This window comes from Physeter macrocephalus, chromosome 13 (assembly GCF_002837175.3).
Source record: "Physeter macrocephalus isolate SW-GA chromosome 13, ASM283717v5, whole genome shotgun sequence".
Classification (NCBI taxonomy): Eukaryota; Metazoa; Chordata; class Mammalia; order Artiodactyla; family Physeteridae; genus Physeter; species Physeter macrocephalus.
The window spans coordinates 11,717,285-11,742,836 of NC_041226.1; the positions used below are offsets into that span (position 1 = coordinate 11,717,285).

Here is a 25,552-nt window from a genome sequence, read left to right on the forward strand (position 1 = left end):
CCGGGAAGATCCCACATGCCGCGGAGAGGCTGGGCCCGTGAGCCATGGCCGCTGAGCCTGCGCGTCCGGAGCCTGTGCCCCGTAACGGGAGAGGCCACAGCAGTGAGAGGCCTGCGTACTGCAAAAAAAAAAAAAAAAAAAAAAGATGGCAGTTAATCCTGTTTTTAGCCATTTGGTCACCAATTACCTATTGGTATGCAGTGCATTTTACACACACATACACACACAGAGATAATTTTATTTATATGTTATTAGTAGTGTATGTTTGAATTGTTTTTGCTCAGGGGATATTGGTGGACTTATACTATCTCTTCTGCCTTTCCTGGTTTTTCCTGCGTCACTCGTTTCCATAAAGGGTAGTTTGGATCAAGAGTATATTCTTTGTTGAGGAGGAAGCAGGGAAGGAACTAGAACTTTTATAACTATTATTTCATTTGAGTCATACAAGCTATATAAGATAAATGATATTATTGTTGTTACATCAGTTGAGAAAACTAAGTAAGCCTCTACAGTATAACATTGTTCAGAGTCTTAAAGTAGAGTCACAACCTGAACCAAAATATGCCTGACCTTAAATCCAGTGTTTCATTTAACAGCGGATTGACTAATTTTCAGACATGTTACTTCTGCTATTGAACTGCTGAAAAATTCAGGTAGGAGTTGATTTTAAAACCCTTACCATTACAGTGTTTTTGATAATCTGCTTCTGGATGAGCATGAACCAGTGGCATCTTAGTAGCAAGAGGGTACATACTGTTTGGACCACTGCTCATAGCAGTGCCTTTGGATGATTAAAATCATGATACAACTTACTTTTCCTCCAAAATAACCATATATGCTAGGCCTTCGGAATTGTATTTTATATTGTGGAGATGCCTTTCTATGAGCCTGCTGCCTCCATATGAGCAATTTGGTAATACTTACAGAGAGTTAGTTGAATTCTACAGTGATTAGTGTAAAGGTGAATGACAAATGTAAGATGGCATTTTATGTGCTCTGTGACCTTTATGGATATACTATCTAGATTTGCTTTTCGTGATTTTGATCTATTTCTTGAATTTGCTTAATTTAAGAAATAGTACACTTTTCTATTCACTGAAATAGTTAACTGAAAGCATCCTATCTGAACATCAAAATCATTTTTTTTGCAAATTGCAACAGATAAGAATATAAATTTTGGAGTCAGCTAGTCCAGGAGACAGTGAGGGATATAGATTTCAGAGTCCTATGGACTCATTGGACACAATGAGGGATACCCAATTGTGGATACCAGAATATTGTAGAAGGAAATACAGAGGAAATGTGAAGGCGGCTTAAATCCAAAATCACAGAGATAGTCCAAAGGTCATGCCATTATTGCCATGGGATTAGAAGGAAATATAAAGAGTCTAGAAAATGGGTGATCAGGCACAAACAGTTGGGGAGTAAATGGGCCTGGATTCCACATAAGGCAGTACTCTACAAAGTTAGCTTTTGTGCCTTAAGGGAGAGTGTATGTATCAGTTAAAGAGTTGAAAAAGGCTAGGGATACAATGTGCACTGTAAGAAGGAGCTGGTTGGTAGGTAAGTAGGAGCAGGATATTGAGGCATACCCTCTAGAAATGGGAGAGTTCAGGTCCTTAAAACATTTTATCTAGCTGTTACATATTGAAGACTATACTTCAGTAAAAAAATAATAAATTTAAAATACATATGTAATAAAAAAATAATTTTAAGAGAATGTCCTTGAGTAGAGGTAACTATCTTGTTGAAGAGATTGGCCATAATAAAGATCCTTATTTATCTTGAATTTTTAGAAGTCCACAATGAAACTGAGAAAATAGCAGTCCCAGAGCCTCTCAGGCGTTTCATACCAGTTGTAGAAAGACCAAAGACTATTATTATTTCATTATCACTCAAGCTTATTAGCTTTTTCTTTTGTGAGATTTTTTCTTTTTTCTGTTGTAGTTTGGTTCACTAGTGTTTGCAACGGAATGTGATTTAGGACTCTCTCAGTCCTACTATGGTGGAAGAGTAGTTCTGGAAAACTTGAAGAACAGCTTGTCTCAAATTCTTTCCTGTATCTCTTAGTTTAATGCAGCGTATAAGTTCCAACGTAGGGCTCAGTAGACCAGATGATGAGACTGATGATATAGAAAGTGCTAGGGCCACTGGTTGGAAGTAAGAGATCTCTTGGGCATGTGGCGTAATGGGGGAAAAGAGAAGGAATGGGCTGCACTCTGCGTGCTTATTAATGCCACTCTGATAGTGCTGTCATGGACTGCTGTGGCTGGTATGGAAGGGCACTTGGGTATGCTGGTTGTGGCCAGAGGTTGGAAACCATGAATCTGACCTTGTTCCAATCGTGTTCCACAGGCATTATGAGCAAATTAATATATTTGTTAAGCTAATATTATAATTCTATAGAATCACTTTACTATTCAGTGTCCTCAATAAATATTTCTCCTGTTTACCTTAGTACTCTGAAGCAGCTATAGTAAGTGAAGTCTGGTTTAGTGAAACTTATGGAGGTATTAACCAGCAGTAAACTTGGCAAGAATTGCATTTTGCTAGCAAACAAAAAAAACAAAGTAAAATATTTCCCTTTTTAAAAAGTCGAAAAAAGACTGTCTTGACAATTAAAGTGCCTGGACTAATTGCTTAAATATTAAAATCTGAAAGGACATTGTATAGGAAAATTTTTATTCATTGTTAGGGTTTGAGTCTTCATTTGAAATGGTATGTGTGTTTGTGTTTTTGTGTGTGTTTTTGTTTTGTTTTTATTTATGCAGCAGGCACTTTGCCACTTTGAGATTTTTTCATTGATCACATATTGATTATTTTCTATGTCTTAAGTCTCAATGCTGGGAGTATAAACTATATTTCTTACTCTTTGGGAACTCATTGGTAGACACAAAAGCAGCTTGTTAGAATAAGCTATTGTAGATTTAGGTACTAAGTGCTATGGGAAAACAATGAAAAGAGAAACTAGGCTGGGGTGAAGTCCAGGAAAGCTTCACAGGAGGAGATATTAGCCTGGTATTGAGGATAATTGGGATCTTGTTGGAGGAAGTGTTTTGCACAGAAGCAGCATCATGTACAAAAAGGGGAGCTGTAACAGAACAGGTGGAACAGCTGCTATGTTTAGATATACTTTGGAAAGTGGGGTAAGGTACAAGAAGAGAATAAGATTGAAAGGGTTTGTTGGAGCCACAGTGTGTGTGAAGAGCCTTGTATAACCTGAAAAAATTTAAACTTCATTTTATATGCAGAGGATTTTTATATGGAAGCTATATGTTATATTTGAGTTAGGTCATTATCAGCAATACGAAGGATCTGTTTGGAGGAATAGATCAGTTATAAAATCATAAAGGGGGGCTTCCCTTGTGGCGCGGTGGTTAAGAATCTGCCCGCCAATGCAGGGGACACGGGTTCGAGCCCTGGTCTGGGAAGATCCCACATGCTGCGGAACAACTAAGCCCATGCGCCACAACTACTGAGCCTGTGCTCTAGAGCCCTTGAGCCACAACTACTGAAGCCCACGCACCTAGAGCCCGTGCTCTGCAACAAGAGAAGCCATCGCAATGAGAAGCCCGCACACCACAACGGAGAGTAGCCCCCACTTGCTGCAACTAGAGAATGCCCACGCGCAGCAATGAAGACCCAACACAACCAAAAATAAAATAAATAAATTTTAAAAAAATCATAAAGGGTACTTATCTTTTATGTGAAGGAATTTAGATATCTCATAGAAAGATAAGTAAATCCACTCAGATGTTTTTTGACTTCAAGTCAAGTAATATACCATTTTCTCATTTTTTCCTTAGAATGTCTAGATTTTTTTAATTACTATTACCAACTGAATGCTATATTATTCCTTTCCTACTTGTGAGTGGATTTGAATCGTTTATGGTCATAAATTTCAGTGGTTCAGTTTCTGAATGATAAATCTCTTGCTTTAGTATTAATATTATTTCTTAATACTTATATTTCTTTAGTATTTATTCTATTAACTTCTCTATTGCTTTTGGATTTGAAAATTCAGCTTTCTTTAATCAAGTGAAATATTACTGAAAACCTAACATAAACTATAGAAAACTGAAAATTCTGGAGCCTATGTATAAGGGACTGTATATTGGTGAACTTGGAGGAGGACTTCTTGGAGTACAGTCTGAACCCTAACTTAGATATGAAACTTGATTCATTGACTATTTGAAAATAATGCTTCTAGAGTCAACAAACAATATTAATAGATTATTTAATAATTATTATATTAATAGATTATTTAAACTTGATTCATTGAATATTTGAAAATAATGCTTCTAGTCAACAAACAATATTAATAGATTATTTTAATATGATAATAGTTTCTATTTTTATATTTGTCCATGATTCTTTGATATTTATACCTTCATTGTTTTTTTATCTGTGGAAGCCATACTTGACCTTAGTTACTATTACCTTTTCTTTAACTGATACTTTTGTATCTTTTTCCATTACCTTGTAGGCAATTGCATTACCTCCTATTGCGAAGTGGCCTTATCAGAATGGCTTCACCCTAAACACTTGGTTTCGTATGGATCCATTAAATAACATTAATGTTGATAAGGATAAACCTTATCTTTATTGGTAAGTAATATATTTAATTTTAGTACTTTTGTCTTAAGCATTTCAATCTTGTAAATATGTAACAGTGTCAAGTGTCAAGGCAACATATTAAATAGAATAAGTAAATAAATAAATATATGTTAAAACTACAAAGATACAGTTATGTCAGTTTATTTTATTCATTTTTTGCTGTTGATTCTAGGCAACCTGCCTCACTATTTTTTTCCTCAATTACATTTTAAGAGTCAAGGGTTACAGACCTCTTATCTCCAGTCTGCATAGATCAATTGTGTGTTCTTAGTGAAAAAAAAACCCAGAACAACAACAAACTCCTACCAGATTTCATTCACTTTGCTTTTTGACTTACATGGTTCTGTGAGCGTAATTAAGGTATGCTTTAAAAATACTGATTTTGATAACCATGTGAGAAGTTATAATTAGATAAGATTAATTATTTGGTAGATAACTAACAGAATGGGTTCATCAACCCAACAATGGGTTGACCTGTAAGGACTCAGAACTTGATAATTTAGTTTACCAATAATGCCAAGTAGTAAGAACATCAAAGTTTCATTTGTTATCTTACTATGTACTAGGCATTATAAGTGCTTACATGTATTGCCTCATTTAATACTTACAGTGCTCTGAAATAAGATTGCCTGAGTTTAAGTTCTGCCTTTATCATTTACTGTTTATCCTGTGCTTTTGTGTCTTCAACTGTGAAATGAGGATAATAATGGTACCTATCACATAGGATTTAATGGTAGCATAATATTTAAAGTGCTTTTTGTACAATGTTCAGAAATGTGAGTGTAGAAAAATGTGAGCTATTAATAACTTGTAAACTCTATTACAAAAGATTATATAGGGATAGTAATGAGAGAGAGTTTTAACAAGCATCTGAACTTCCCAACATAAATGGAGATGAACTTCAGAAAGGTCATTTTGGGGGCTTCTCTGGTGGCGCAGTGGTTAAGAATCTGCCTGCCAATGCAGGGGACACGGGCTTGATCTCTGGTCCGGGAAGATCCCATATGCCACAGAGCAACTAAGCCCGTGTGCCACAACTACTGAGCCTGTGCTCTAGAGCCCACGAGCCACAACTACTGAAGCCCAGGCGCCTAGAGCCCGTGCTCCGCAACAAGAGAAGCCACTGCAATGAGAAGCCCGCGCACCGCAAGGAAGAGTGGCTCCCGCTCACCACAGCTAGAGAAAGCCCGCGCGCAACAGCAAAGACCCAACGCAGCCAAAAAAAAAAAGTCATATCTAAATGCTCACTGTGCCATACAAGATATGATACCATTTACATAAGATCATATGTTGTGTACATTAAAAAAAAAAAAGGTCATTTTGGGAGATCGTATTTTTATTTCAATAATACTGTCATCTGTCAAAGCATTTACAGGTTTTTTTTTTTTGTTTTTTTTTTTTTTGTGATTGAATTCACAGCTGGAGGAGTGCTCCTCTAGAAGAAAATAACTATATTTCATAGTCACATCTTTTTTCTTTTTTTGACTGGAAAATGTATTCCTTTGCTTGATTACCTACGTTATTTATCAAAATTGGCTGTGACTTTTTTTTTTTGGTAAAGTTATAAGCTGTTTTCAAAGCTATAGTAGAATTAAAGAGCAAGTTGATTTTGAAAACATTAACCGTGTACATGGTTTCTGTATTTGTTAATTCCAGGTGGTCATTGAAGGTATATGAAATCTACTTGGTAGGCTTCTTTTGGCTATTAATTTGTTTTTATGTATTTGTGATATTTTAAATTGAAATATTAAAAGGTTCTATAGTCTTCTATTTTCCCAATTTAAATGCCTTCTTTTAGTTGTTCTAAACTTTTAATGTTTTAGTCTTTATTTGGTACATTCAATACCCGTTCTACTCTATAGGGATGTAAGTTTTATTTTTATAATTATGTTTTATATTATTTGTATAATACTAATCTTTAGATGTATTGTTCTTTGTCGCAGAGGATATTATACTATTCTCAGTTTTCTTTGCAGTTTTCGTACTAGCAAAGGAGTTGGTTATTCTGCTCATTTCGTTGGCAATTGCCTGATAGTCACATCACTGAAGTCCAAAGGAAAAGGTTTTCAGCACTGTGTGAAGTATGATTTTCAACCACGCAAGGTAGGTATAAGTAAATTATCTATTGAGAATGACACAATTCACCATTCCCACTCTCTTAAAACTCACCTATTATGACTTCTGTAATATTCTCTTTTATTGGTTTTCTCGTGACTCCTACTTCTTTCCTCTTATCCTTGTCTGCATTTTCTTTCTACTTTTATATCTAACATTTGACATAAAATGATCAGGCTCCTGACAGCTCTCATTCTCTCTCTTGCTGTGATCTGTTGTATGGCATTCTTTCAGTGAACATTCAGTATGTATTTACTGAGTGCCAGACCCTGTTGTAGGCACAGGAGATACGACAGTGAACAAAACAGACAGCATCCTTGCTTTAGTGGAGCTTATATTTTTTCGGGAATTTTTATTCAGTTTTATGATAGCTTTCCTCTCTTATTCTTACTTCCAGAGCTTTATTCTTATATTCTCTTCTCCCTATGAGATATGGCCAAGTGAATGTCTTTCTGGCCCCGCAGCCTCAGAATGTGTAACATTGAATTTGCCATCCCAGTCCCACATCATTCATGTTCTTAATTCCTCTGTTTTTTTTTTTTAACATCTTTATTGGAGTATAATTGCTTTATGCAGCTGCTTCCCACTAGCTATCTATTTTACGTTTGGTAGTGTATATATGTCCATGCCACTCTCTCACTTCGTCACAGCTTACCCTTTCCCCTCCCCATATCCTCAAGTCCATGCTCTAGTAGGTCTGTGTTTTATTCCCGTCCTATGGAATATTACTCAGCCATAAAAAGAAATGAAACTGAGTTATTTGTAGTGAAGTGGATGGACCTGGAATCTGTCATACAGAGTGAAGTAAGTCAGAAGGAGAAAAACAAATACTGTATGCTAACACATATATATGGAATCTAAGAAAAAAAAGTCCTCTGTTTTGATTAAGAGGCTACTGTCTTCATAGTAGTGGGGACTTGAGTCCCCAAAGCTTCAGCCGCTCTTTGATCTTTTTATCAGTCAGTTAAATTTCCAAGTCCTATACTTAGTATCGCTGAAATATAGCTTTCACCTTTATAAAATTCTTTTTGTGTTGCTGAAATTCTTCATATTGCTCTCTTTTTATCTTGGGTCCTCTGTCTCCTCATCTTCCTCCCCCTGATTTATATTCCTGATCATATTATTTCACTGTTCAAACCAATCACTTACTTCTTACTAACTACAGAATAAATTAAAAATTTTAGTCTAGTCTTTCATGATTTGGATTTTATTTTCAGCTTTTTACTTAAACCTTTTATTTTGGCAAAACTGAGCTGATATACATGCTTCACTTTTTTATCTTTTCCTTTTCAAATGTTCGGTCTCTGGTCTAAAATACATTTACTTGTCCCCTTACTCTCAGCTCTAGGTCTTAAATCCCACTCCATTGTTACATTCCATTTCACATAAGATTTCCATGGAATCTGTCCCTGATTTGCCTTGCTTTGCTCCCCAGATACAGTCTCTCTTTCAGCATATTATTTCAGTATTTCTTATGGCCGTTATTTCTTTTAAACCTTTATTATTCATTTATATGTGCATTATTTAGTAACTATTGAGACTAAGCTATGTGTTAGATTCAATTTTGTATTTCCTCATATGCCTGACACGGAGTATTGAACTTGGTAGACTGTCAATGATATATGTTAGATAAATAAGTAAAATATGACTTTAACAACCAAAACCCCTTTTCTGTCCTAAAGGAGTAAGTTACATTTATTTGGACAGCTAATTTATATTGAGCAGTTTATTTCCCCATAGTATGAAATAAATGAGGTATTACTATTGATACAGTGAGAAAAAGGGCATACCTTGTTGTGGTCAGTGCTTCTTTGTAGGTAAGTATCCCAAGAACCTTTTCCATGTGGCAGTAAGAAGAAAAGTAGTCATGGCAATAAAGACCAAGTAATTTAGGTTGTTGCTATGTTATACACATTTAAAATCTAAAGATTACTAGCCTTTTTTGTTGTTGTTCCAGCATAATAATGCATATTGCAAAGCTAAGTTAATTTTTGGAATTGTAGAGAGTAGAGCAATATGCATGACCATTAAGAGAGATTTTATGCTTTTTGAAAAAGTGTGTTGCACAGGTTTAATGGAAAACACAGTTACTTCGAATGCCAACAACTGCCACATTCTTAGATCTTCATTCTGATCCTAAAATTTTGGTATATAGTATATATAATTTATTTATAATATATTATATATAATTTGTGTATAATATATAAATGTACTATATAATATACAGAAATTATGCTGTATCTTTTAAATTTTCTGCACATCTATGAAAACAATATTAAAGTATTTCAACAATCATTATTAATTCAAAAATTATTCCGAGGCAAACTTTTATATGAACTTTGTGACTTTAATTGTAGATCTGAGGAATTATGTTACTCTAATTATATAATTCTACCTTCTTCTCTCCCTTTCCTTCTTTATCCTCCTCCTCCATCTCTCTCTCCTCCCTCCTTTACCTCTTCCTCCTTCTCTTTTGCTCATCCTTTTCATCTCCCTTTTCCTTCCCCTTCTTCTCCTCTCCCTCCTCTCTCTTTTCTTATTCTTCTTCCTCCTTCTTCCTCTAACCTTATTTGGTTTAGGTAACAGAACCAGTTTTTAGACTAGAGATTCAAACTTCAGAGTAACTGGTTAGTGTATGTGTGTGTATGCTGTCCTCCACTGTGGATTTATAGATGATGAACTCCCTTTCTAAGTCTAATGTTAAACCTCCAGGTTTGGTAATACAGAGAGACTTTTCTTAAGGGAGATTCAGCTGATCCTAGCAGCCCTGAATCTTGTTTCCTGAGATTGAAGGTTTCACTAAATTCAGCTTCTTCAGTAATGCTGGCTTCAAGGAGAGGGATGTTGCTCTCCTGTTAATGTTTAGACCCGTGAAATATACCTTTGCTTAATATCCTCTAGAATATGGATATTCAGAGACCAAGTTGAAACGTACTTTTAAAAGTCCGTTTAAAGGTAAAGAATAACAAGAGAAAATGCAGAGAAACATGCAACTGTATCATTAGATATATAGATATAATTCACTCATTATCAGCTGGGATTTACTAGAGAGATCTTTCTTTTGTTTACCAGACTCCATCTTCATGTCACAGTAACCAAACATTTGAAAGTCCAGAGTCTAAAAAAACAAGGGACAGAAGTATAGTTCTCCATATATACACTAATATGTATAAGATGGATAACTAATAAGAACCTGCTGTATAAAAAAAATAAGAAGTAGGGCTTCCCTGGTGGCGCAGTGGTTGAGAGTCCGCCTGCCGATGCAGGGGACACGGGTTTGTGCCCCGGTCCGGGAATATCCCACATGCTGTGGAGCGGCTAGGCTTGTGAGCCATGGCCATTGAGCCTGTGCATCCAGAGCCTGTGCTCTGCAACGGGAGAGGCCACAACAGTGAGAGGCCCACGTACCGCAAAAAAAAAAAAAAAAAAAAAAAAAAGAAGTATAGTTCTCCTTCCTACATGTTTAAGGCTTGGTCCCCCTTCCAGGTTCAAGGGTCTTTCTTGGATATAGAGCAGTGATTTTGTTCACCTTCTTCAGGGCATACTCTACCCCTTATCCACAGGAACAACCATAACAGATTTGATGAGTCCATATAAGGTGGTGAGAATGCTTCATTTCTTTTTCTTTCTTTTTTGTTTGTTTTCTTGTTTGCATATGATCCCATGTGTATTGTGCCACATACTGAAGAAAATATTATTTTGGATGGGGTTTTCAAATATATATTTTTATTTTTTATGAGTCTAATAAAAATCTCTTATGTAAGGGATAGTTTAATAATTATTTCTATTAAAGAACGTCAATTTAACAATAATTCATTAATATATACTTAGAAAATAGCTTAAAAGCAATGATTCTAAATAAATTTATACATTAGAATGGGAGTTATTTTTTTCTTGATACAAATCCCACTTTTTTCATATAAATCTCATTGCCTCTCTTCTAGAAATTCTGACTTATTAGATTTGGCATGCTACCCAGACAGAGTTTGCCAAATGTGCCAAATTATTTAGAATTTTAGTGGGAGCTTGTTAGAAATACAGATTCGTGGAATTATCATTTTCATGTCAGGAATATGTTTTTAACAAATGCTCTAGGTGATTTTTCTCATCGGACAAGTTTAAGAAAGTGGTTTAAAGAGTATAAATAAGAAAACTTAGTGTCAAGTTAAGGATCAAATAAAATTGTCATTAACTAATAAAAAGCAATTTAACCCATTTGTTCTCTCCCTCTCTCTTTCTCTCTCTGTCTTTACATTTTTCCCCTTTGAGAAGTGCATTCCCAGTTGTAATAGGTCTCTCTCTCTATATATATATCTTGTTAGGAGCAGGATCAGGGAGTGATGTGGGTTTTGAAAGGCCTTCTGTAAAGATTTTTATAAACCTTGAAAATCATTAGTATTTGATTTTACTGTTTCATTATTCGAGATAACTCCATTTTTTATATTTTTCCCTTTCTTTAGTTTTTTCAGGGTATACCCTAGCCAAGTTGTTATCCTTCCTAATAAGGGGTTTAGCTAGACTATCAAAAAGTGCTTTCCTAGTGGTATCACTTAACCAGATGTTTGACCTTGTGAAATGAATGTAAACAATTAGCACATTACCTACTATGTAGTAAATTTATTCAATACATGTTAGCTACAATTGATATTTGTATAAATATATTACATTTTTTTGATGAATTCTTAATATACATCCTTTTTTCTTGTTCCTGTTGTTGTATTTCTTTTATAGATCTATTTTTGAGTATCAAACTAAATGTAGACCTCAACATACATGTATAGTATCAGTATGCATATATAGTCTGCAGGTTTACTCCTGTTTCCTTTAGTCAAAAAATATCAAGTCAAAACTTGGGCTCTTTTGATTTAAAAAGTCACTTGTCTGTTATCTGTAGAGTATATCTTGATTTACTAAGGAAAGAGAATAGAAAGGTTAATTTTCCTATAAATAAGTACTGTTCGTTCTGAGATCAGTTCACTCATTAAATTGTGTATTCATTTACTCACCCATTTAATCTTTTATGTTAGTGTTATGACCAAAAGTAAACTGTTTATAACTCCAAACTTAATTATCTGGCTAATAACTGGATAACTATATTAGTTATCTTAAGTTGATGGTACCACTACCCATTTAAGTGAAAAATTGGAAACCATCTTAGACTCCCCTTTTCTATATTAGCAGTTCCAGTCAGTTCTGTTAATTAGTTCCTGTCCCTGCTTTTTAAAATTACCAATGCCTTTGTCTTAGTGTAGGCTCCTATGGTTTTCTTACCTGGACTTTTGCTGTGGTTTTCATTTATCTTCATCCACACTTGCCTAACTGCCCCACTTCCTTACTGCTGCCAGTTATGTTCCTAAACTGTGGAGATGATAATTTCACTTTCCTTCTCAAAATTCTTTAGTTATACCACATTATGCAAGAAGTAAAGGCTGATTACAAAAGGTGAACCATGGGTCTCTTTACGATCTGGTCTTTGTCTATTTTGCCTGCCACACCTGAACACTGAGAAAAGTTTTGTCAAACCACTGTGCTCCATGTACCACATTAAGTTTCTTCTGCCTGGACTGTTTCTTTCCCCCTTGTTTACTCAACTGTTCTATTTATCCTTCAAGTTTAGTCTTAAGCTTTATTTTACTCTTTTAGTGAACTCTTCTCTGTTAGCCTTCCTTCTCTGTCTTTCCTTTCTACCTACCCTCAGTTAGTCATTACTTCTTTCGCTCCCATATGTGTAATTTAGATATTATCCATTGTTTTATAGTTGTTTTCATGTTTGTTTCTCTAATGAAACCTCCTTTAGGCTGTATATGTTACATTTCTTTATGTGCCTATGATCTGGGGGACACTTGCCATGAAGTAGGCCCACTGTAAATTCTTTGAATGAACGACTTTGAGGAGTAAATAATAGCAATTTTATCAGAAAAAATCTCATAATGAAGAAATAGTAGATAAAAAATAAATAGAAATATAGTCTGTGGTGTCTTGTTTATGGGTGTCAGATATGTATTAGGAACAGTTTTTCATAATTTTCATATATTATTATCTTAAAATTGTCTTTGGGCAACAGAAAATCCCTTTCTATTAATAGACATTTATTTATGTCTGTTGTATTTAGAAATTTAAAATTTCTAAAAATTTTATTCCAAAATATAAAGATTGTATCTCCTGTTTTACCCCAATAGCATTCTGGTTGAATGAAATTTTTTAAACTGAGTGAGTGTTAGAGAGGTAAATTTTAATTCTTATTCATGTAAACTTCTATAAGATTTTTCTTAAATTTATTTTAAGCTCAGTTTCTTGATAATTTTATAATATTTAGAAACATGAGTCACTAAATGACCAACTTTGAAGATTTTCTTGTAATTTTAATCAGGGCCAACATATATGTTGCTTTCAGGTCAGGTGAAAGCCTCAGTTTGCAATAAATTAAGGATGATCTAGAATAAAACAGCTTTAAAACAGACGTGTTTTAGGGGTTAAATGGTTTGACCTGACTTTTTTTTTTATGTAATTGAGGAAAAGTGTTGCTTGTATTACTGTCTTCTGTGAGTTGTTCAGTGCACTATTATTATTTTCTAAATCAGAATGAATAAAATTGAATTTTGTTCAAAGTATTTCAGATACCTTGAAATGATTAATATTTTAGTGGTTAAGAATTACTCTTATGGCTTTATATTATGCAAAATATGTATGAAATAAATTGAATAGTGCTTTTAACTAATCTGAAGAACAAAGTTTGTACTTTATATTTTTATGTTTTTGGGGAAAACTAGTCTAAATCTCTCTTAACTGATGAAAGCATAACTGTTTAAATATCTATAAATCATTTGTATTTTTCTATAGTTTAGAAATAATATTTTTATATTATCTGCATTAGGCTATTAACTCCAAAGAGGCCAAGGATTAGATCCATAAATTGTTACAGAACTTAAATCATCTGATATGAAAATAGACTTTAAAATGCTTTTTGTTGACACTGGTAACTATAAAATGAGAGCTGAGTATAAACTCATTCCTTGATTCTTAATTAATAGTCACACATTATTAAGTTACATATAGTTATTCCTGGATTTAATAATTCTAAATTGTGGAATTGAAATTATCTAAATCTTATTATAAATGTTAATTTTTTTTTCCTTGACAGATTTCTCCTGACCATGCAATCCAAATTAGAATCCTAGGTTATTCTTTCTCAGTTTACACTGTTCTTATTTCCCCACAGTAATCATTATGATTTTTAATTCTGTATTTGTTTACTAGTCTAATGTATGGCTCTTCCTCTGCTCCATAAATTCCAGAAGAGCTTGAACCTATGGTGTGTCTGTAAAAACTGGGTATTTGCAGTGCCTGGCACAATGCAAATGTCATTAAAGGAATGAGCATAAATATAATTGTATTTCCACAATTTTTGGATCTTGGTATAGTGGAAGGAGTGTCAGTCCAGAGCTGAAAGGGTTCTTGCTCCGTCTCCATCACACATTTATTCTTTATGAGTCATTTTTTTCACCTGTAAAATGAGAAATGGGAAAGGGAATTTGAAAAAATGCTAGTGGATGATCATTAATATTCCTTCAAGCAATTTTTTGTAGTGTGGGATAAATGTTATGGTTGCTTTTAAACAGTAATAACTAAACATTACATATTGATATTCTAAATTTTTTTTCATTTAAGTGGTACATGATCAGCATTGTCCACATTTACAATCGATGGAGGAACAGTGAAATTCGGTGTTATGTTAATGGACAGCTGGTGTCCTATGGTGATATGGCTTGGCATGTTAACACAAATGATGTAAGTTTTTATTTATCTGTATTTTAATGTATTTGAGTGTTTGATCTGTCACTGTTTATAACATGAATTGAATAATAAAATAGTTTGGTAGAAACAGTAGTTTTACTTTGAAATTTTTTTCTATTAAGTGAACTCTTGGTTTAATTTAGTATAATTAAATTGCTAAAAGATATGATTAATGATCCAAAAAAAAGGAAAATTGCTTGGCCAAATTATTAAGTATTAGGTCAAAAATATAAATGCAGTATTCTTTTCAGAATCTCAAGCATTAAAAGTTGTGTCTTATACCTTATTTTGATGGGAAAGCAAGACCTTAAACAGAATGAATAAGTATAACATGTGACTATTATTTACTAGATAAATGGTGATAAATACTGTGGAGAAAAACTAAGTGGGAACAAATATAGAAAGTGTAGGTATAGGGAAGGGAGAAGCCAGATGGTCCAGAGATGGTCTTAGTGAGAAGAGTGGAGGGAGAAAGCCATGTGAAAATTTGGTGGAAATATCCCATTCAGTGGAAGCAGTGAGTGCAGAAGCTTTGAGGCAGAAGTAGAAAGTTTATCTTGGTTTTTACTTTTTTTTTTTTTTTTTTTTTTTTTTTTTTTTTGCGGTACATGGGCCTCTCAGTGTTGTGGCCACTCCCGTTGCGGAGCACAGGCTCCGGACACGCAGGCTCAGTGGCTATGGCTCATGGGCCCAGCCGCTCCGCGGCATGTGGGATCTTCCCGGACCGGGGCACAAACCCGTGTCCCCTGCATTGGCAAGTGGACTCTCAACCACTGCGCCACCAGGGAAGCCCAGGTTTTTACATTTTTTTAAAGTTTTTTTAAAGACTCAAATAAAACAAAAATCAAAGAAGAATCTGTGATGAAACGAGTTAGGAATGGCAGAGTTTGAAATATTTACTGTCTGTTCCTTTACAGAAACAGTTTGCTTGTTCTGTCCTAGAAACTCATAGTTGGGTCACAGTCCATAAATATTTATGAGAATGATTTTTTTCAGAATTAGAATATTCACATGAAATTCTGCTTCATATTTGCCCTCCAAAGGGGACAGTCTTTTCTATTGCAGAGTGATTTTGTTGACTGTCATGACTCTATAGTCATATTTTAAAAAAAGAAAGGGAGAAAAGACTGATTTTTCAATTATTTGCAATAATATTCCAAGAAATGGAGAGGCCTGGACAATAACACATATACACACATGCATTATGCAGTCAGTTCTTAATTTCCTATACTTTTTCAAAATCATCAATTTTTTTCTTACTCTTAAACATATTTTGCAAAGCTTTTTTTTTTTTTTTTTTTTTTGTGGTACACGGGCCTCTCACCGTTGTGGCCTCTCCCGTTGCGGAGCACAGGCTCCGGACGAACAGGCTCAGTGGCCATGGCTCACGGGCCCAGCCGCTCCGCGGCATGTGGGATCTTCCCGGACCGGGGCACGAACCCGTGTCCCCTGCATCGGCAGGCAGATTCTCAACCACTGCGCCACCAGGGAAGCCCTTAATTTCCTATACTTTTAATTAAAGATTGGGTATTTTATGAGGAGTGTCTTTCTTTCTACCTCATTCATAATTTTTTGGTTATTTTATTGAGGCACCAAAGGGATTCCATACATATATAATGTCTTGCTTATCATTATTCCGGTGTAGAATAACCTGTGAGGATGGGAGGACGGAACTGAACAGTGACTGCTTTCAGTGGTCTGGATAGGTGGGGCCACGTATTAGGTGAGATTTAAGAAGTAGAGGTGGAAAGGGTCTTGTTAAGTGTGGTTTCTTAGGTGCTGAACTCACCAGATGGAGAGCACTGTACCATCTGCTTTAGTCAGCAGATTTTGGTGATTATTGTTTATCTGATTCTGCATAGTTCCTACTCATGTAAGAGAAGGAAATGATTTTTCTTTGTGTCCTTAACTTAGTGTAGAGAAATAGAGAAATGTATCCATAGTGGAGAAATTAGGTAGAATTATTAAAATTCAGTCCAATGTGTTTATGGTTAAATTTGGAATAGTCATTATGTTGATTCAGATGACTATCTATGGACAATTACAAATAATTACAGTTTTAAAATTAGTTTTACTTTTGTAAATAAATAGTTATAAGCCCTTTTGCTTTTAACTATAGAATTTGGTAAGTTGTTCAGGTGATTATTGAGTAGGTGGTTATTGTTTGTTTGCTTGCCCATAAATATGAAACATTTGACTGATTAACTTTCCCTAAAAAATCTTTAGTTGGTTTTTATTATTTAACTACTCCATAGAGTCTTAATTGTTGCTTTCTTCTGTTATTATTGTTATGCTTTATGGTATTCCTGACAATGAAGGCAGGTATCCTTAAATATTTTGTCATTACAAAATAAAACATTTGATTTTTTTATGACTTTTTAAAAATAGAGCTATGACAAGTGCTTTCTCGGATCTTCAGAAACTGCTGATGCAAATAGGGTATTCTGTGGTCAACTTGGTGCCGTGTATGTGTTCAGTGAAGCCCTCAACCCTGCACAGATATTTGCAATTCATCAGTTAGGACCTGGATATAAGGTAGTAAAACCATCTTATTATAAATTCTATGGAAAGTTTTAGGTGTGAAATGTGATACAATATAATATATAGTGATAGACTTTCTTCAATGTGGTTTAAAAGTCATCTCTGTATTTTGGAACTGAGTTATTATTATATGTTTCATTTTGTTTCAAAGGTGCTTTTTCACCTTTTAAGTATTTTCCCTTCATGAACTTTTTTTAATCTTTAGAATGTTTTCTAATGTTGAAGCTGTGGCTTTTCTTGACATAATTCTGAAATAGTAAATTTTGTAAAACCATATTGCTTAATGTGGTATTTGAAATCTCAAATTTTGAAATATATAAATTATATTATGAACAATTGAAATGTTAGAAATAACTCGAAAAGAATAATTATTTATAAGGAAAATGATGTAAAATATTACATGTAACTGAAATTATTCAGTTTTAGCTTCTATTCTTGTTTGTCCTTTGCAGTAGGCAAGGAAGTGGGTACAGTAGTGCATATCCTAATTTTGCAAAACTAATTATTTAATGTGATTTATCATATTCTTCCAGTTTTTTGATTTTAAAAACAAAGATATATTTAAGCAAGATATTATATTCACATATATTAATTAGTTCTTAATGGGCAGTACACCTGGCTGGGGAAATATGTGAGTTTTGTTCAAGTCACATTAGGAATTGTGATATCCCAAGCTCTTTGGAGCTGAGAGAGAATTCTGCAGTGTAAGTCAAAGTATTTGTAATTCTGAAGAAGCACGTGTCTTTCATGTAAGAGTTTTTATTTTTTCTTAACTTACTGTTTAAATAATCAATGTGAAGATTGTGTTATAGAAAAGGAGTACTAAACATTAAATATATTTCTTCTTTGCCTTTGTATTTTTGCATTAATATTTCTGTTTAAATTTTTATGTTCTATATTGGACATATAAGTAACAGTTTGAATTTACCCTTATTAAAAGATATTTCTGTTCCCAATGATTTTAATAACTATAATAATATTGAATGACAATAGTGCTGTCATTTTTATGTCAAGGTGACAGTATTTGCTACCATCTTTTGTCCATATCATTTTATTTGTTTTACTATCCCTAGAAGTGAATTTGCGCTTGTACAGCCACTTTTTCTTTCATGGGCCCTTTTATTGGGTTTGAGTCCTAGTTCGGCCATGTGTTGGCTTTGTATGGAAATGTTTCTGTAATTCAGATATTTGGGTTAATATGCAACTTGCCTTCCTTTCATACTTCTTTGCCTTGTTCCATATTAATATTTGAAGTTGCTTTCTTCAAGCACTAACAGAATGATGTTAAGTAGAGTGACAAACCAATGAAATATAAATAAAGGAAGAAAATCAAGAAAATACAGATGTGCAAATCATAAATCCAGTATGATTGCTATAGTGAAATTTCAGAATTGGTGGGAGCTTCTTGGCAGCAAAAAGGAAAAAGGGTTAAACATAAGCAGTTATATAATTCTCCATTCAGAAAGGAGCAAACATTGTTCTGAACCACTTTGCAAACTTAGCAATTTGTCATATGGCTCTCTCTTATCACATTCTTTTATACCAACAGTGAAAATAAGTAGTAACTCTGTCACCTTGTTTATACACAAGTACCCAAGTGATAAAGAATCTATTCCTTGAATCCTAACATAGACAATAGAGTACCTACATCAGAGTCAGAACTTTAAAAGAGAATGCCTCTAAATTTTGGGCATTTCATGAAAATGTATTTCATTAAGATTTGAAAGTTCCCAGTCTGTAGGCATAGACTGCTGGGCCCCTTATTGTTAATGGAGGTTGACTGTAAGTCCCTGGGTGCATGTGTATTTTCTCAACTTGTACATTTTAAAAGTACAATTACTATCAGGACAGGCATCTACAAAAATTTTGACATTAAAAAGTTATTTCTGGAAATTCAGAAAATGAAGGAAAGGTGCAGAGGATGCAAATGAAGATCAGACTGTGTTATGACAGGGAAAAAGGCTGAGGTGGTTCACACTTTATAGTCTCAATTTTCTTGGTAAAGTAGGAGGCAAGGTCACTTCCCATGAATGAAGGGATAGTGGGTTACAGTGGAATTTTTAAGGTCTGTAGGACATATTAATTAGTTGAAATTTGGTTTAAATTACAAATGAACCTTACATCATTAGTTGTTATATAATAACACAGTATTTATATTTTTTGCCTCAAAGTCTCTGGAGAAAAGAGACAGCATAAAAATGTTGTATTGGTCAGACAGTATTGTCTATGGTTCTCAGCTTAATGTAGATAGCGTGTCAACATCTGGGCTTTAAAATAAATAAAATAAATTAATTCTCCCCCAAATAATGTCTTCAGAATATCTATACTGTGAAGCCTGTCTCAAGTGATTTTGACCTGTGGATCATGAGAGTGCTAAATAATTTTCTTTATGAGGTTTTGAGCAGTGTAACTTGTCAGTGAATATTTTGTATTTGGTTATCTTTGGTAAACGGCAAATGAGGAAAGATATCACTAATCAGTTAAATAATTCATTAGGTTTGGAAGAAATTTGTAAAATACAGACTTTCTCACTGTAACTTTCTGTAGTATAGTAAAATTTACTCTGAGTTAAGTTGATTTTGGAGCTCCCATTTGGTTGGAGTTATTGAATGTTTACAAGATTATGAAGTCTTTTATATAAGGTGGCCTTTTGACATAAACTTGCAGAACAGATTTTAACAAAGTTTAGATATTTCATAGTCATTACTGGAGATTTCTTAATTATCAAATAACCTATGTGTCAAGCAATTAGTCTTCATTGCTAGATATTTCAGTATTTAGTTTTGTGTTCTGTCTTTCATTCAAGAAAATGATAGCGTCATGATTTTTTAACAGTTTATTATATTAGGATAAAAGCCTAACTGATAAGATGTATAAAACAACCTCCAGAACTAAAAATCCACTTTGGAGATTTTCTAAAACTCGTATGGAAGGAAAAGCTGCTAAGAAACTGATATTCCCACAAATAACCGTGTAAAAACTCTGGACATCATGCTGAAAAAATCCACCTGAGAGCCTTGGCGACTGAATAAAAAGCAGGGATGTTTTAGAGGGGAGTCAAAACCTGGAACACGTGGTCAGCATGGGCTGAGTTTCTCATTTTTCTATTTTGATGTACCAACTTCCCAGCCAGGAAAATTAAGGTAACAAGCACTAGGGCAACCAGCACTACGGGGTGGTTAATGGGCCCCCAGAAAAGAGGCATTGGGAAAAGGGTCTGAATTCTATATTTTAAAAAAACACAGTTAAAATCTATGGCTGAACCATGAAACCATGTATGATCATGACAAACGGATAGTATATTGTAAATAAGACTTCAGGAACTGAATTGAGATCTGAGACACCACACATAGAAGGCATGACAATCTGTAATTGTATCTAAACAAGAAAACGACCCCCCAAAACAAAAACATCAGGATTTTTCAGGATATAGTCTGCACAGGATAATATTCAAAATGTCCCGCATATCATCACAAATGACTCATCCTATGAAGAGCCAGGAAAATGTGACTTATTCTCAAGGGAAGAGAAAATCGGCACATGCCACCTCCAAGATAACCTAGAATTGTTTAATTATCACATGAAGACTTTAAGGGACTTTTTATAACCAGCAGTGTAAAAAAATTTGCTTATAATGAATTAACAGGTGGGAATTATCAACCACAACATTAAAAAATCAAATGGAAAATTTGGAATTGAAAAATATAAAGTAAAAAGAAATCCACTGTTTGCTTATTAGCAGAATGGACATGAATGAGAAGTAAATGAACTTGGATATAGATTGATTGAAACATTAGAAGAGAGATAGAAAAGATTGGGTGGGAAGAACTGAAGAGATTTATGGGACAGTCTTGAAATCTAATATGCAAAGTGATGAAATAAAAATTCACATTTGAAGGCAAGACAAGAAAAATTTAAACATAAGGTTTTTCTCTACCCTTTGGACTCCTTTCTCCCTTCTAGTGTGCATTGTGCATCTGCATTATGCATTAACCAGACCTCCCCAATGCAGAAATACCTGCTCAACCATAAAGATCAGTTTTTCTCCTTCTATTGCTAGCCATATAACTCCTTAGAAGATAACAATCCTTTATGAATTCTGTAAGGAGTCATGATGACCCACTACTTGCCTTGTACATGCAGACATGTTTGGTGAACTTTATATACAATGCCAGTATATCATTTCCCTTAAAGATAGCAATTGGTGCAGAACAGACTGGAGATACTGGGCCACATCTAATAGAAGTTCTTAGCTTAAATACTTAGGACCTTATTAATGCTACTAGTTACATTACTTGTATTCTGCCTATTTTACAAGATTATTGTTCCTTGTGTTACCAAATGTGTTACTGAGCCTCAGATAAAATGAATGATTATTAGGCGACTAGAAATGATTGACCAAATATATAGTCATATGAGATCAATGATGGTAATAGTGTAACTCTAGATATGGGAAAAAACAACAAGAGGGAACCATTTCCTAGACCATAACAGACTAGTGAAACAGGAGGTCCACAGGCTTTTGGCTACTGTTAACAGGGCCTAGTCCAGTAACAGCACATTGGGTGGCCTGTCAACAAAATCCTTGCCTGACATGGGACTGAGTATTCCTAGCTCCATGGGACAAATTGGTTAACAAATGCCTCCCAAACTGAAAAGGAAGGGATTGGAAAATAATGTTTCCCACCATCCAGTTCTACAAGAATCAAGTCGTTAGCCACTGCAGTTGCTGACTTTTAATACACCCTGAAAGGAGTTCAGGGCAGAGACAAGGAATGAGACACTCTGTGCTCTGGGAAAACTGGCAGAACTGGCCTTCAGATAGTTTGATATTTTCAGGAGAAGGTTTTATGAACCCAAACTCATACGTTTTCCCATACTTAGAAAAGCACTAAAATCATTAACTAAAAGTCTGTTCCTCATGACTAGCATCAGCCTTCTACTGAGATATGCACTTGGTTGCATGTACCCTCTTCACCAAAATCTCATGTATACTTGACCTTTCCCCCCTTTGCCTTTTGGGAGCTGTTCTCAGAACTCACTAAGAGGCTGTCTCCTGGGTTATAATCCTCAAATTTGGCTTGAATAAAATTTCCACTTCTTTCTCATATGATTATTGATTAATGTTTAATTGAAAAAAGTGTGAGAGAAGGGGCCAGAAAAAATATTTGAGGAAATAATAGTAGAAACTTTCCCAAATTTGTTGAAAAACTTATATTTATAGACTGAAGGAACTCAGCAAACTCCAAACAAAATAAATTCAAGGAGTACCACAGAAGGCATATTATAGTAAAACTGCAGAAAACCAAAGGAAAGAGAAAATCTTGAAAGCAAGCAGAGAAAAACTAGTGTTAAAATGTAGACATGGAGAAGCTATTTACAGTGTTTCACAGCACACTTCTCAGTATTTATTCCAGTCCTTATTTTTAGAAACCATGTACTCGGAGTTCTTAGGCATCATAGGTATAATACCCCTCAAAAAAAACAAACAAAAAAAGGGTAAGAAGTATCACTAAACTGCTTCAGACAAATTACTTTTAAAATATAGTAATCGTGGGCTTCCCTGGTGGCGCAGTGGTTGAGAATCCGCCTGCTGATGCAGGGGACACGGGTTCGTGCCCCGGTCCGGGAAGATCCCACATGCCGTGGAGCGGCTGGGCCCGTGAGCCATGACCACTGAGCCTGTGCGTCCGGAGCCTATGCTCCGTCTGCAACAGGAGAGGCCACACAGTGAGAGACCTGCATACCACCAAAAAAAAAAAAAAAAAAAAAATATATATATATATATATAGTAATCATGAGCCAAAGAGAGTGATATCTTTACTGTTTTGCATGACTGTTTACTTAAATTTACTTAAATTCATTGAATATTATTTTAAAAGTTATATCAGTAATTATTAGTACAAGACTTTCATCTCAAAATACTTGCTTGCAAGTTCAATGTGGGGCAAATGACATGGGTGATTTCATATTTATACTTAATGGTTGCTTTGTTTCTCAAAACAAACAATTCTTTTATATATGCAGTAAATCAAGGAAAAGTGTGCAGCCTCTCTGAAAAGAGCCAAAGAAAAACATTTAAACAGACAAAAACTGAAAAGTGGTAGACTTTAGCAACAGTAGAAAACCAGAGTTTTATGATTGGAGTCCAGAAGGAAGACCAAAATCAAGGAAGATGAAATAGGGTAGTATATTTTTAATCTTAAACATTAGGGGGTAGATGATTTTACTCTAAATCCTGGATATTTCCTGAAGAAGGAAAAGTCATTTAAAAGTAGTTTTAAAATGACTAGGGAAAACGAAAATGATTACATTATGATGAATTTTCTCATACAACGATACAATTCAGAAGACATTTATTAAAGCGTTTCTGTGTACAGAGCACTATTACAGGCATTATGGAAGATGCAAAACTATAAATAATCTTTAAGGATCTTACAGCCAAATAAGGGAGAAAGACATAGAAAAGCTAAAAAGTAAAGTTGAATGAAAATATAGTTATGGTATAATCTGAACACTAAGTCCTCTGTGATCATGGGGAAGGGTTCTGATTGTAAGAACTGGGAAATACTTGAAAGAGAAGACAGCTTTAAAACCAGTTCAGGGGGACTTCCCTTGTGGTGCAGTGGTTAAGAATCCATCTGCCAATGCAGGGGACACAGGTTCAATCCCTGGTCCAGGAAGATCCCACATGCCGCAGAGCAACTAAGCCTGTGCACCACAACTACTGAGCTTGTGCTCTCGAGCCTGTGTGGCGCAACTACTGAGACTGCATGCTGCAATTACTGAAACCTGCGTGCCTAGAGCCCGTGCTCGCACCAAGCGAAGCCACCACAGTGAGAAGCCCGCACACCGCAACAGAGTAGTCCCCGCTCACCACAACTAGTGAAAGCCCACGCTCAGCAACGAAGACCCAACACTGACATAAATAATTAAATAAATAAATTAATTAAAAAAAACAAAACAAAACAAAAAACAGTTCAGGGAGGCCCCAGAAGCTTTAGGTTCATAAAAATTAGTGATTTTTGTTTCTTTTGGTGGGGCAAAAATCTCCTTCCCTCTGTTACCTTTCATGAATTCATCCAACTGAAAAACGCTCGTTTTTTTTTTTTTTTTAATCAATTGGTACCCTTTAACTGGTTTCTTTTACTTATGAGGATGACAGTTAGAATTCACAAATAATCTTTTAAAACCTACTATCCAGTTTGCAAAATTGCTTGCTTAATTAATTCATTTTAAAAACATTCAACCTGACTTCTGATTTTGTCCATAATGGAATAACTGGTACTAGATGTGCCCTACCACTGTAAATCACTATGAAAATGGGCAAAATACACAAAGCATCTGTTTTTAGACATTTGTCAGTACACATAGCACAGGCCCAAGATCCTTGAGAGGAGGAAAACATTCTGAGATGAGCTTGTTAATCACCCCAGCTCTGGTTGGGGCTAGTATTTTTATTGAGGCATAAAGGAGGTAGAAGCCAGGCATAGCCGGTTGGGCCTGCTGCTCTGAGGTACTGAAACAGCTGGAACTTATGGGGCAGGGTATCGAAAAGGAGCAAGCTCTTGGGGTAGGGATAGAAGTCTTTGTCAGGGTTCCCGTGTTGAGATGCTGTGAGCCGTGGGAGGAAGAAGATGTTACCAAGAGCAGAAGAGAGATACCAGAGGTCACACAGTTGTTTGAGACTTTGGAGTATCGACCCAATTAGAGAAGGTTTATGCCCACGTCCTCGGGTGCTCAATAATTATTAAACGAATGAGGGACTTCCTTGGCGGTCCAGTGGTTTGGACTCTGCCCTTCCACTGCAGGGGGCACGGGTTTGATCCCTGGTCGGGGAACTAGGATCCCTCCTGCCGCATGGCGTGACCAAAACCAAAACCAAAACAAACGAATGACACTAGTGGTGTAGACAATTCAGGGGTTTCCTCTACTAGATTGTAATTATTCACACATTTTCCCCATCAAATCATTTCTAAACAGTGTATCTTTTATCATTCTATGATATTGATTGCTTTTGCAATTCAATTTTTAAAACTTTCTACCTACCAAAATATCCATTCTTCTGTGCAACTACATGCATGTTAAAAAAAAATCTTTGGGGAGTTCCCTAGTGGCCTAGTGGTTAGGATTCCAGGCTTTCACTGCCGTGGCCCGGGTTCAATCCCTGGTCAGGGAACCGAGATCCTGCAAGCTTCGTGGCGCAGCCAAAGAAAAAACAAAAACAAAAAAACAACTTTTCTTATATTAGAAGAATGAGTTACATAAAATTACTTGATATTTGTAAATGATTGCTTAATTTGGTATAAGTAGTTTATTAACATTATGTTTAATATTTCTCTTAGATATTGGTTTGTATTAGTGATGTGTTTCTCTTGTTCAGGTTTTGAAATATTGCAGTAATTATAGTGCTGGTACTTGGCACTTCTGCTAATTTGATACGTCATTGTTATAACTTTTTAAGATTTGATTGGTTGAGTCATTT

The 25,552-nt window shown here is 35.0% G+C and overlaps 1 protein-coding gene across 8 annotated transcripts in view; it reads left to right on the forward strand.

Annotated features, from left to right (window-relative positions):
- The window catches only part of NBEA (neurobeachin), a 607,387-nt gene that overhangs the window by 70,281 nt on the left and 511,554 nt on the right, over window positions 1-25,552 (forward strand). For 5 of the 8 annotated variants that reach the window (XM_055089393.1, XM_055089395.1, XM_055089397.1 and 2 more), the window contains exons 5-8: window positions 4,487-4,608; window positions 6,582-6,720; window positions 14,401-14,520; window positions 16,915-17,061. In XM_055089393.1, coding sequence (XP_054945368.1) covers window positions 4,487-4,608; window positions 6,582-6,720; window positions 14,401-14,520; window positions 16,915-17,061 — 528 coding nt within the window. The remainder of the gene's footprint in view (window positions 1-4,486; window positions 4,609-6,581; window positions 6,721-14,400; window positions 14,521-16,914; window positions 17,062-25,552) is intronic. The other 3 variants (XM_055089394.1, XM_028497449.1, XM_028497448.1) reach the window with 1 other exon arrangement.